The 13,889-nt window shown below is 45.6% G+C and overlaps 1 protein-coding gene across 6 annotated transcripts in view; it reads right to left on the reverse strand.

Moving 5' to 3' along the window:
• Positions 1-793: 793 nt before the first annotated feature.
• SERGEF (secretion regulating guanine nucleotide exchange factor) overlaps positions 794-13,889 on the reverse strand; it is a 259,650-nt gene continuing 246,554 nt past the window's right edge. For 4 of the 6 annotated variants that reach the window (XM_035265940.3, XM_035265948.3, XM_035265938.3 and 1 more), the window contains one exon: positions 794-1,159. In XM_035265940.3, the coding sequence (XP_035121831.1) occupies positions 897-1,159 (263 nt within the window). In that variant the 3' untranslated portion in view covers positions 794-896. The remainder of the gene's footprint in view (positions 1,160-13,889) is intronic. The other 2 variants (XM_035265950.3, XM_035265943.3) reach the window with 1 other exon arrangement.

Here is a 13,889-nt window from a genome sequence, read left to right on the forward strand (position 1 = left end):
TTACCTGAGGGCCCTCCTCCTGCACAGGCTAGGGTTTGTGTGGCAGGCAATCAGGGGTCAGAGTCCTTGACATTGCTATCCCTACAGATTCCCCTTCCCATGCTGTGGCCTGTCCCTCGTCTGAAACTATGCATTTCAGCAATTACAGTCACACAAACAAGCTCCAGAGTCCTAGCTGACTCAGATGAAGACAAATCTTCTGAGAGTTTCCTTGCCTCTAGCCTCTCTTGTCTGTCCTAGCGTTTTCCTCTATGGGGTCTTCTCAGAAGTCTTGACTCTTCCTCCAAGTACTCATCTCTACCTCTCTCTACCCCTTCTCTAGAACCTTCTCCTTTGCCCCCAGTCACCAAGATAAGAGCTCTTTCCTTTTTTAAGTATCCAGTCACCTGATCAGGGTACCTCAGTATCCTTGAACTAGAAAACCATGTGCTCTGGGCCTTCAAAATAAAACCCCAGGAGGGGCTGCTCTAGGCATGGTCCAGGAACCCTTTGTTTTGCTGAACTGAGGGCTGCTGGGCTAAAATAACAAAGGAAATAGAACTGGGTTTTCTATCTCCACCAGGCAGGGACAGCCTGGAGCCTTCCTGCTGGTGTGTTAGCTTTCCGTGTCTTTAGTGAAGACTTAACCCTTCCTTCTCCTCTGCTGAGTAGAAAGCATGTCTGTCTCCTTGAGCCCCAGGCACTGGGCATGCAGCTGCTGTCATTCTGGTTTGTGGTCAGCCCAACCATCACTGCCTCCTCAGCTCTTCTTGGGCCAACCCCACAGCCCAATAAAGCAATTCTCTGGGAAGGCTTTTGGTGGGAAAAGCCACTTTATTAAAGATTCTCTGTCACAGTCCCCCATTTCTGGACCAGTCAGATTGACTTTGGGTTGAAGTTTCTGATTGTCTTTTCTTCTAGTTTCTCTCTTTGTCCATGGCTTCCTGAGATTCAGTGTCCTTAGTGGCATCTGGGGAAAGGTAGGTGACCTTGGGCTCCTGACTCAATGTAGGGTGAGCTGGCAGCTGGCAGAGGGCCAGGGAATGGCCAGCCCCACAGCCCACAAGGAGTCCTGATGATAACAGCAAGGCCTGCACAGGCTTCGGGGCCCAGACATTGGCTTCGGTGCCATCTCCGCACATGCCATGCTCGTTCCAGCCCCAAGAGTAACACACACCACCTGTGAAGGAGAGGGAAGACAGCTGTAGAGGAGGTTTTGGATAATAGGGCTGAAACATTCACCCTGAGGGTGCAGATATCATCATAAACCCCAGTTATCACAGGTTAAGGACATGTGGTGGCATGCTCCCTCTCCCTACTTCCCTGCTGCCCTCCCGCCCCGAGCATGCTTCCCATTCCCACAAAACCCATGGCTGTTCACGTTCCAAGCCTGGCTTTCCTCCTCGGCTCTCCCCTACCGTCACCCCCACACATAATCCATCACCAGACCTACCGACTCTGCCTCAAAAACGTCTCAAATCTTTCCCCACATTTCTCCATCTCCTTAGTCAGCTCCGGCTTGATCCAGACCACCATTTTCTCCTACCTGGGCCATGCCAATGGCCAACTAACAACCCAGCTGCTCACCCCATCCACCGTGATCTTCAAAGAGTATCAAGGCGATCTTCAACAACTGCAAATCTAATTACACATCACTCTGCTGCTTAAAACCCTTCGATTTTCCACTGTCCTTAAGGAGGCCTTCCCTTGGCCTGTGAGGCCAGAGTGATCTGGCTCCTGACTATCCTGGTAGCCTCACCTTGCACAACTTTTCCCTTCCCTCTTTGCATTCAGAACCCTGGCTTTCTGTTCCTTGAATACACCCAGCAGGGCCTTCCTATCTCTCAAAGCCCTCTGTTACTGGGCTTCCAGACCTCTTCATATTTTTCATTCCAGTTGTGGCTCAGAGGCCAAGGTCCCTGGCCACCCACTCCAAATCAGATTCTTGTGACTGCCCTCATGAGGACCTGGCACTTTGTAGTAAGGGATGATTTGTGTGGTGATGTGTTTACTGTCCCCTCTTCACTAGACTGCACTCTGTGGTGAGGGAAGAAGTATATATGCTTCCTTCACTGTTATATCTCTAGGACAGTGCCTGGTACACAACGGGTGCTCAATAGGCCTTTACTGCATAGGCACAAGAATGAACAAATTCATACAGCTAGAAAGTGGCCAAGCCAGCATTCATGTCCAGGTAACTCCAACAGCCCACTCATCATAACACATCTTCCTAAGATTTAGACATTGTCCTAGGGTCTTAAGTCACTCATATTTTTCTGTGGCTGTTTAAAATATTTTTTCTGGACATAAAAATAATACATTATCATGACAAAAGAAAAGAAAAGAAATGATGGACAGTATGGAGGTGTAAGGAAAAGCAAACTTGCAGAATCTTGCCCTTGTCCACTACTAGGTATATTTTGGATATCTCTTTCAACCCTTTAATCTGTGAACTTTATAATATTTTTGTATATATGTTTATCCTACTTTTTAACATTATAGTACAAATACTTCTCCATGGATTGTAAGTTATTCAAAAAGTAAATTAAAATTAGCCAGGCATGGTGGCACATGCCTATAATCCCAGCTATTCAGGAGGCGAGACAGATAATCACTTGAACCTGGGAGGCAGAGGTTTCAGTATGCAGAGATCATGCTATTGCACTCCAGCCTAGGGAGACAGAGCAAGAATTTGTCTCAAAAACAAACAAACAAAAAAGTAAATTGAAAATAATTTTCTTCTCAATATGCAGAAGAGAACAGAAAATAATTTAATAGAAAGACACAGATCCCCACCCAGATTAAGAACATTAGCTAACATTTTGCCATATTTGCTTCAACACTTCTCTTAAAAAAAAAATCACAAAGATACAGTTTAAGCCCCACCTCCCTTGTCCCTCTATCTAACCCTCTTTCCCAGAGGTAACCACTATTTTGAAGGTGGTATACATCATTTGCATGCTTGTTTTATATTTTTCTACATATATGTGTCCCTAAATACTGTGATCTTTTGAGTTTGTTTTAAAGACTTACGAAAATAGAATTATTCACATTTTTTTTTTCTTTTGCAACTTGCTTCTTACACTCATCATTATTTTTGAAATTTATCTGAGCTGGTAATTATAGATCTAGTTCAGTTATTTTAACTGTGCATACTATCCCATTATGTATAAACCATATTTCACTTACTCATGTCCCTTCTGATGGATAGTTATTTAATAATATCATTGTTGCTGTTTTATTACACAACAATTGAAAATATATAATATTATGCAAAACAATACCAATATGGTTGCTATTATACACAGTACTGAAATGAAAGTCTTTGAACATGTCTCCTTGTACAAACTGGTATTTGTACACGGGGATCCTTGGGAGTATATGAGTCATGGGGGCTTGTACGTTTACTTTTAGTAAGTGTGGCCAAATATGTCTCCAATGACTGTAGTCATTTACATTCTCATCAACATAGATACGAATCTGTTTCCCTGTATCTTACCTTTAGACTCTTGCTATTCTCATGAGTACAATTAGTTTGCGTTTCCCTGACTACTAGTAAGATGGAGCAGTAGCGCTTTGTTTATTACCTGTTGAAGTCGCCTCTTCTGTAAACTGTCCATATACATTCTTTGTCTGTTTTGTTCTTTGGTTGTTTGCCTTTTCCTTATTGATTTACAAATATTCTTTGTGTGTTATTTTGTTTCTACGATTCTTTGTTGTTATGTGCATTGGAAGTATCTTCTCCAGAAGTCTGTGGTTTGTCTCTTCATTTCGTTTATGGTGTCTTTTGTAATACAAACGTATTTATAACAGCAGTCTGATTGCCCATTATGAAGATTAAACCATCTACTTAACCTGCATTCTGTTATCAGATCCATAAGTTGTTTCTCATTTGTCATTATTTTATATAGCATTGCTGTGAACATCTTTATGCATGAGTCTCTGTCTATCTCTAATTATTTTCTCAAATTAGATTCTTAGAATGGGAATTCCTGGCCAACGAGTATAGGAATTTCTGAGACTCCCGAGTACTGTTTTGAGTACTGCCAGAATACTTTTCAGAAAGGCTACTTGCATATAACTTCAGCAATCTGTGAGAGTCTCTTTCTTACTCCAGCATTGCAAGTATTAATTACTATTGTAATATTGAAAGATCTTTCTAATTTGAAGACAACAAAATGGTACCTCTTGTTTTAATCTGTATTTTTTGACTGCCACTGAAATAGAAAAATAATAATTCTAACGTTTATCAGATATTTATATTTCCTCCTTTGTGTACTGTCTGCTTCCTATCTTTTTTCTGGTTAGTACAGAAGAGTTTTAGCACCCAGGGCCAAGAGCCAGATGGACTGGGTTCAAATCCCAACTTTGCTACTTATTAGCTGTGCTGCTTCAGGCAAGTTACTTAGCTTTCCTATACCTCAGTTCTCTCATCTGTTAAATGGGGATAGTAGTACCATAATATCTTATTAGAGTTGTTTACAAGGGTTATATGAGTAAGTGTAGTATATGAAAAATACTCAGAATGGTGCCTGGAACATGGTACTATATAAATGTTTGTTATTGTTGTTACCTATTAAGAGCTTTGTGTTTGAAAGACTTTGATTTTAAAAATATTAGTTCTCTCTCTGTCAGATTTAGCATTACTATTTTTTCTCAGTTTGACTTAAAATTTTGTTTTCAGTCTTTTGATAAGTTTATGGTTCTATGCAGCAAAACCTTCTTTTTGATATTTCAGTGATTTGAATTTTTTAATCTTTACATTTAACTCATTATCCACTAAAATTTGTTTTGCAGACCACTCTGTCAAGAGGGTGGCAGGCTGGGCCCCGGGATTGCCCTTCCCTTCCCCTTCTCCTAGTAGGAAGGCAATCACTGGCCAAAAGCTTGGGTTTAGGGAAACACAGATGTCTGCCTGTTTGGCTCACAGACACGGAAGCGCATACGGAGAGGATGAACCCCAGGCCGCACCTCCTGCAGTTAAGCAGGGGTTCCCGCCAGGTTGCTGAGGCACGAGGTAGGGAGAGTGGAAGAGGCTTGGTACCTTTGGGCCTAGTTCGGCACCTGGTATGGGCTTTGTGCCTGGCCCTGGTGAGTGGCACCAGCTGACTGTCAGCAGGAATGGGAGTGGGAGGAAGGTAAAGCTGACCTACCAACAGGACACAGCACAGTGGGAAGTTGGCAGGTCCCTCTCCTCCAGCCAAAGGGAACACACTCTGAGGAAGCTATGCCTGGGACCAGGGTAGCCAAAGGCCTAGAGCCAGGACTTTCATGCCCACTGGGGTCGAGAAGCCTGGTAAAGGCCCAGAAATATCCTCCCACCCCCCGCAGTGCCCCCAGTATTTATAAAGAAAGCTTGACTTTGAGTTAGGTGCTCTGTGTACTTTATGTCATTTAATTCTAACAACCAGGTGAGGCAGCCACAATTTACTGATTATTCTCATTTTAGAGAGAATGAAACAGAGGCTCTAGAATCCAGACAGGATGGCTCCAGCATCTGTGCTAAAGTCTGCATGTTATATCCCAGGGCTTACCAAACTTACTCTATAAAGGGCAGATAGGAAATATTTCAGGTTTGAGGGCCATGTTAGGTCTCTGTCATGCATTCTTTTTTTACAACCCTCTAAAAACCATTCTTAGCTTGCAGCATCACACAAAGAGAGGCTATAAGTCAGATTTGGTCATAGTTTGCCAACCCCTGCCCCACACATATTATAGACTATGGCCTATGGACTATGCTGTGCTGTCCTGGGTCCCACTTTACCACATGGCTGTGCGATAATGGTACACAGGTCCCCATCTATTTCACAGGGTTGAAGGAGGAGGAGCAGTTCCTCAGCACCATGTCCGACACAGCAACAGCTCAAATGCATGTGGAAAGCAGACCATGGGAAGAGGGGGAAAAGCCAAGGAAAGCCACACCAGTGGCAAACGGCACAGAGGAGATGGAGTGGCAGCAGCAGAAAGGCCTAGGGTGGAATGACAGGAAGTTTGGGGTTTCCAAACACTTAAAACAAGCCTATAGAAAAATAAAAGCCAGGATGTTGAACTCAGAAAGCAAAGGATTGGTTATCCCCTTAAAGAAGGACCTGCAGCAGGAGATCTTTCAGTAATAAGCTCCTCCAGCATTTTAGAATGGGTTTCATCACCCACTAACCTCACTTAGGGCCACCTTTTCAGGGGCACAGTGAAGATAGCAAGGCCCTCCAGACTCAGCAAGAGGCCACTGTGTAAGCTGCTCTCACATAGAAGTGCGAGGAAGGAAAGTGGCCTACAGAAAGCCTCTCCCTAAGCCACATGGAAGGTGGAACGTCCAGTTTTCAAAACAGTTAAGTTACAGGATGGTTCCTGGCTTTGCAGAGGGCTCTCTGCAGTGGGCTTGGCACTTGTCAGGTCCTCAAAGATGCCAGAATCCCGCCTGGTTCATGGAGATCTGCTTTACTAGTCCCAAGGCACGTGGCTGAGCCTTGGGTAGAGAGTCCCATATTTACAGAGGGATTCCCTAAGCCCTTGGAGTTCAGGCCCCCTGCTCACAGGGCTCAATCTAGGCTGTGACGAGTGATGGAGCTCACAGCCCACCACATTTGTGTCAGCCTAAAAGCCCTGCAGGCAACGGAACCTCGGGACTGGCAGGGTCCCTGGCACAAGCTGGACACAATACCCAAATCTGTTCAGGCCTGTGGCACCTGCCTGAGCTTCTTGGCAACCAAGTCTGCACCGGGCCTTATGGTGCTGGGACTGTAGCCCAGTATTAGGGAGGGGGCAGCATTTCTGCTGGAGGGCCTTGCCAAGGAGGAATAAACACCTGAGCATGTGTGCTGAGCCTCTGGTTGTCCCCTGAATCACAGAATGAAGACATTTCCCAACCTTTCTTGCAGCTAGGTGTGATCAGTGGAGGTGAAGCTGAAATGTTCTGTAATCGCTTATGGGACTTTTCCTTAAAAGACAGATGGCATACACTCTTTGCTCCTTCTTTGTCCCTCCTCCATCCTGTCACTGGGAATGTGGATGCAATAGCTGGAGTTGTAGCCACTACCTCTGACCATGAGGATGAGGGTTGTGACCTAGGGATGGTGACATTTCATAAAAATGTCACCTTAATTTCCACAGCAACCCTCAGAGGTATTACTACTTCCATTTTACAGATGAAGAACCAGGCTCAGAGAGGTAAAATCACTTGCCTTAGTCACACAGCTATTCTAGTCAGGACTAGAATCCAGGAATCCTGAATCTCAGGCTCCTTCACTAGTTCCAAAACATGTGAAAATGGTAACGGAATCATTGAATACTTGGTATATGCCAGGCCCTGTGATAAGTACTTTGTAAGTATTCATTCACTGAATCGTCACAACAAACCTGTGAAGTGCAATCTAATATTATCCCCATTTTGCAGAGATGATGTGAACTGTGCAAGGTAACAAGAGGGAGAGCTGGATTCGAACCAAGACCGTCTGGCTCCAGGCCCTCTTCTATTTAATATTACACTGTTCTCTCTAGCAAAAACACTGCTTCCCAGGTAATTAAGAAAAGGTAAAGAGTAACAGGCCACCTATGGGAACACGGGAAGTGATGGAAGGCAAGAACTCCAGCTGGCGGGAGAAAGACACTATGCAGAGGAGCAGAAATCTCCCTGAGCCCTGTGAGTGCTGGGGCTGAGGCCCTGCCCCCTTCTGCATCTGCTGGGCAGTAGGAAGAGGAGGGAGAGATGAGCACAAGAAGTTAGGCAGCTAATGTTCCATGCTGTCCCCTCCTGTCCAAGAGCACGCCCAGGCCGAGACCAACAGTCAGGATTGCTCTTCTTCTTTACCAGGCTAACAGAGAGAAGGGGTGAGGTTTGAGTGCCCTCATAGAGAGGAGGGCTCTGGATTCTGGTACATGTCAGGATGGATGGGACAGGCCTTGGAGCAGGGTAAGTTTGGGAGAAACACTTCTGAGTATTTAGCACCCAAGCTCATAGGGATTCCATCCTTTTGGCAGCAACGGGTGGAATGGCCCCTAGGGTCCTGCTGTGAGCAAGGAATGAGGAGTGAGGAATCCCAGAAGTGGGGCCTCCTGCAGTATTTGGGTCTAGGTGGCAACAGCAGGATGGAAACGGGAGATTGGGTCCTCACCGCTCTTGGCCACACAATTGCAACTGCTGCTTTATTCTGTATGTGGAGGCTGCTGGACCAAGTGGGAGAAATGAGGCAGAAACTCAGCCTGTACTAGGTCCACCCATGGAAAATTTCCTGTCCTATGCCACCTATGAGACCAAGTCCAGGCCCTTAGCTGGCCCTCAAGGTTCTCTGTAGTCTGTCCCTCTATGCATCATCATCCCTGTTCCCCAACTCAGTGTTCCAGACCCACAGGCTTCCTATTTCCTCCCTGAATTCACCCAGGCTGTTCACATTGTCATGCTCTTGCCCAATCTGAGTCCATTTATTCCATCATGTGGGTGCCTTTTCTGGTTTAGGGCTTGTGCTGCACACAGACCCAGAGAAGAAGAAAATTCAGTTTGTGCCCTCAGGGTCCCCATCCACTGAGGAAGACAGCCGTGGGAAGAGACAATTATGGGAACTGACGGCATGTGTACACAGGGGGCATGGACGATGGTGTTTACTGCAGCACTGTTTCCAACTGCAAGAGACTGGGGCGATCCCAGAATATTCATGAATAGATAATTATTTTAAAAATCCGAGGGCCTCCTTCAGACCAGGATCCTTACATATTAAAACTTTTTTTGGCTGGGTGTGGTGGCTCATGCCTGTAATCCCAGCACTTTGGGAGGCCAAGGTGAGTAGATCACAAAATCAGGAGTTCAAGGCCAGCCTGACCAATATGGTGAAACCCCATCTCTACTAAAAATATAAAAATTAGCTGGGTGTGGTGGCGTGCACCTGTAGTTCCAGCTACTGGGGAGACTGAGGCAGCAGAATCGCTTGAATCCAGGAGGTGGAGGTTGCAGTGAGCCAAGATTGCGCCACTGCATTCCAGCCTGGGAGACAGAGTGAGACTCCATCTCAAACAAAAACCAAAACCAAAACAAACTTTTTTAAAATATAAAGTTATGTAAAGCCCCTATATATTTTTATATGTACAAATTGAAAAGAATACATCCCAAACTGAGAACAGTCTCCGAGGAAGAGAGGAAGTGAGGGAAGCGTGACCCTCATTCTCTGTTTTGTTCAAATATTTTAAAAAGCAATAACACAGATGATGATTTTAAAAATAATAGTATTTCTAAGGGACAGAGGTGGCATAGAGGGAAGGATGGCCTAGGAGACACTGACCCAGGAGGGATGCAGGGAACAGCCATGAGAATGGCTATGAGGATGATGGTCCTGTCGGGCCTGGCAGAGGACTCAGGCACTCTCAGTATTGGGTCCTGCTACGGTTTGAATGCATCCCCAAAAATACATGTGTTGGAAACTAATCCCCAATGCAACAGTGTTGAGAAGTGAGACCTTTAAGAGGCAATTAGGTCATAGGGGCTCTGCCCTCATGAATGGATGAATGCTATAACTGTGGGAATGGGTTAACTGTCATGGGAGTTTGGTCTCTTTTTCTCTTTGTCTTCCATGCTTACCTGCCCTTTTGCCATGTTATGATGCAGCAAGAAGGTCTTCCCCAGATGTGGCCCTGTGATCTTGGACTTCCCCGCCTCCAGAACCATTTATTGAGCTAAATAAATCTCTTTTCTTTATAAATTACCCAGTCTGTGGTATTCTGTTATCACAGTAAAAAACAGGCTAAGTCAGGTCCTTTCAGGAATTAGTCCATCCATCACTCTCCAGGGCCAAGGATACCCTCAACACAGGAGCTGAGGCAACAGGATGAAGCTATTCCAGAATCAAGAAGTGTGGCTGTTCACACATAGAATTACTTGGGGGATGTTTTGGGTTTGTGGCCCAAATTGCTTCAGGGAAGGCTGCATCTGGGACAGCAGGCTGACTTAGGGTCCCCTTCAGACCAGGATCCACAGCAGCCCTGAGAATAAGGTGAGAGGAGTAGATGGGGGGTGAGGGTTGGAGGCAAGGAGGACAGCAAGGAGGCTGTGGCTGTCCACCAGGTAAGAAAAGGGGAGGGCCTGTGGAAAAAGGGTTTTGGGAAGGTAATGTGCAAAATACACCCAGGATCTGTCCACTTTTCACTGGCCCTATTGCCCCTCAAGGGCTACCCAACTGGTCTCTCTGCTGCCTCTATACCCCTGCAAATTCTAGTCTCCACACAGCAACTTGAGTGATTGTGTTAAAACCTATGTTAGACAAGGCTCTGCACTGTTTAGAATCCTTCAGTGGCTTCTCCTCTTACTCAGAATAAACAACAGGTGGTCTCCAGCTCCTCCTCTGACATCATGTTCTATCATGATCCACTCCACTAACATCACCATAGTGACACTGACTTTCTTACTGTTCCTCAAACAGGACTTGCCTCAGGACCTTTGCACTTGCTGTTCCTGCTATCTGGAATGCTCTTGGCCCTGACAGCCACAGGTTCATTCCTTCGTGTTATTCAGATATTTGTTGATGTGTCACCTTATTTGAGGGGCTTTCCCTGAGAACTCTATATGAGACAGCATTCTACCTCTACTCCCGTCTATCTCTTCACCTGCTTTATGTTTCTTCATTCTTTTTTTTACAGTTTATTTATCTTATGATCTCTCTCTCCTAACCAAACCCAAACCCTTTGAGAGTAGGGACTCTGCTTTGTTTGCTGCTATATCCCAGTACCTGAAACAGTGGTTGGCATATGTTAGTGCTCAATGCTGTTGTGTGAATGAAAGGGCAAATGAATGAATGCATGGCTAGTGAGAGAATGGAGCTGCTTGCTCTCTCGTAGAGGGCCAAAAGAGAACCCATGGATGTGGGAAGCAGCAGCCATGGGCATGGTGATAGGAGCTCGCTATCAGGAAGAATGCTGCAATGAATGAAAGACTGTACTGGAACATAGCTGGTGATCTGCCAGAGGTCCTGAGCCCCCAGGGCAGCCCCACAGTGGGCAGAGGCTAGACTCAGACAAACCAAAAGTCCTTCCAATCCTGGAGAACTTGTGTGGTGGTGTGAATGGATATGGATGTGTATAAGAGAAAGAAGGAAGGTGGATGCAGAAGAGTAGAGTGGACAGAAACACGCTCCTCAGGCTGGCTCCTTCAAACCAGATAGAAGAAAGGCCTTGGCTCAAGTGATAAATAAAAGTGTGTTGAATTGATGGGTTCTAAGCTGCAAGGCTAGGACTATTCTGGAACCTCTTCTAGAACCCCATTGCTCAAAAGTTTGCCTAGTTCTCTCTGTCAATCACTTTCCCTTTACATAGGAGGACACTGAGGCCTACAGTGGGGCAATGCCATGCCAAAGGTCCCCACTAGCCTACCTCCCCACTGCTCTCAACCACCCCCTCACATCACTGCAGGCATCTCATCTGACAGCAGCCCAGTGAGATAGGTATTAGATCAATACCGCATGAAAAAGAAAACTGCATTTGGGTGTGGTTCAGAAACAGCCAAGCTGGGACAGACAGAGGCCAGCCCTCCCCACCCCCAGCCCCAGGAGTAGGAGGCTGCTGAGGCTGCTGTGGACACATTTCCTCAGTCACCTGCAGTGAGAGCGTGTTGTGGCACGTTGGCTCCAGTGGGTGACTATTCTTAGATCTAGGGAGCTAGGATGACGGATTTAGAACTTACAAGGTGGAAACATGTTGGCCTGTTTTATAAACAACTGAAATCCTCCCTACAGACTGTCTTTCTGAATCCTGTGTTCTCTCTTAGAACTGCTGGCTTTCTGGGCTTATTGGCTGCCCTGGGAGAGGGGGCAGAAAAGGAAACTAACTCTCTTGAGGGCCTACTGTGATCACATATGGTGTTATGGGCCTTTGTATCACCCATCTCATTTAACAGCTCTGGGAAGAAGGTATTTTGGTCACACTCTGTGGATGAAGAAGCAGTCTGGGAGAGGTCCAGAAGTAAGCACACCCTATGATGTGGTACAAGAGCGAGGCTGTGGACCAGCAGGTCTGCTGTGGAGCCTGGTGCTAACAAAAGAAAGGTGTCCCTGGCAGATGGAGCAGTAAGGGCATGGGCACAGCACCTTCAGATTTCAATCCCTTCAGGTGTTGCTTTCCTGTCCTCTAAGATTTCTTCACTCCTGGTGATGCCTCCTCCCTCTGTACACCCTGGCAGCTTGTCCCCATTGCCAACCAGAGTCCCCTCAGCAGATTCCCAGTTGTCAACATCCCTCTAGAAGTATGGTACCCAGAGCTGGCTGAGGGGTCCAGAGTTGAAGAACCCACCAAGAGACACACATAGTCCCAGAGGCTCCATCCCTGTTAGCTTAGCCTGAGGCCACATTTGCTGCTTTGGAGGCCAAGTCTGCTTCCCCTTGCTGAACCTGTGGCCCGTATATACTCCTAAACAGTTTCTACATGACCTGTTCTCCTATTTTGTACCTGGCCTGGCCCATATGCTGGTGTTTCAGAGCTGGGACTTTCAGGTTGTTTCATTAAAAGTCATCTTATCAAATGAACATGGCAATCTCTGAGGGGCACTAGCAGAGGGGCAGAGGAATGGATGCAACTTTGGGTCCAGGAGCAGCTGCAATGTAGCCATTCCTGAAGCCTGGCCACCACCAGAGCCTCCTTACATTGTTCTCCTCAAGCCTCTTTGGGAATCACCAGTGAGCAGAAGAGGAAGCAAGGGAATTAGGGCAATAGTGGAGGTGGTAGTAAGAAGTCTGCTCTGGAATCCAGGGCAGGTCCAGAAGAATCCACATGCAGGAAGATTAGGGGTACTAGAGTTCACATGGGGACGGATGACACAAATCTGAGATAGAATTCTCTTTAGGGTTTCCAATCACCGAATAAGTATTATACCTACTTAGTATATGTTCTGTGTTTGGTACTATGCCCAACTCAGTTCAGTTCATTCTGTACACATCAACTAGGCTCCCACTAAGCCCAATGCTGGGTTAGAGAGCTGAGCATCCATCCTACAGTGACAGTGCAGGGAGATGAGGTCCTGAAAATAATTTGCTCAGGAAGACCAGGCAGTGGCTGATTCCTAAGCTGGATCAAACCCCCAAGGAAAGAGAGTCTTTCTCTTATTTATCTTTTATTTTCTAGACAGCAAAATTTTATTAAACTTCATGTCAAATATTATTATAGTTCAAAATAGGAAAAAAAATGGGTTAATACTTTAAATATATATTAATGAATTTTTTTCCTTTTAAACAGACTAGTTTTTAAGAGAAAATGTAGGTTAATAGTAAAATTAAGCAGAAAGTGTGGACAGTTCCCATAATACCCCCTGTGTCTCTACTTACTTCACAGCCTTCCTAACCAACATCCTGCACCACTGACACACCATTGGCACTCAAAGTGGGCGGCTTACATTATCGGTGATCTTGGTGTTGTACGTTATATGGATTTTGACAAATGTATAATGACACGGATCTACCAAATTACAATGTCATACTGAATTGTTTACCTGCCCTAAAAATCCTCTGTGTTTTGCCTACTTATTTATCTTTTCATCTGCCAGAGTTGCAGAATAAGTGAGTGGATATATATTTATAGAGTGCCTATAACATTCAAGCAGTTGGAGAGAATATAGCAGCAAACAAAACACAAGGTCCCTGTCCTCAAGGGGCTTACACTCTAATGGGGGAAACACAAGCAAGTAGGCATACAAGTCAACAGAATGCAGCCAGTAATATGAGTTATGAACAAAACAGTGATATGATTCAGAAGGGCAGGTAGTTGGAAAGTCCTCCCCAATAATGTGGCCCCCGAGCTGTGATCTGAAGGACAAGAAGGAGCTGCCCATACCTGTGGGAAGAACTTGCCAGGTAGAAGAAATGACAATACAAAGGCCGGAAGTAGGAAGGCATTTTGCCTGTTCCAGATAACAGCAAGGAGGGTGACCATGTGTGTCTGGGGCC

This window comes from Callithrix jacchus, chromosome 10 (assembly GCF_049354715.1).
Source record: "Callithrix jacchus isolate 240 chromosome 10, calJac240_pri, whole genome shotgun sequence".
Classification (NCBI taxonomy): Eukaryota; Metazoa; Chordata; class Mammalia; order Primates; family Cebidae; genus Callithrix; species Callithrix jacchus.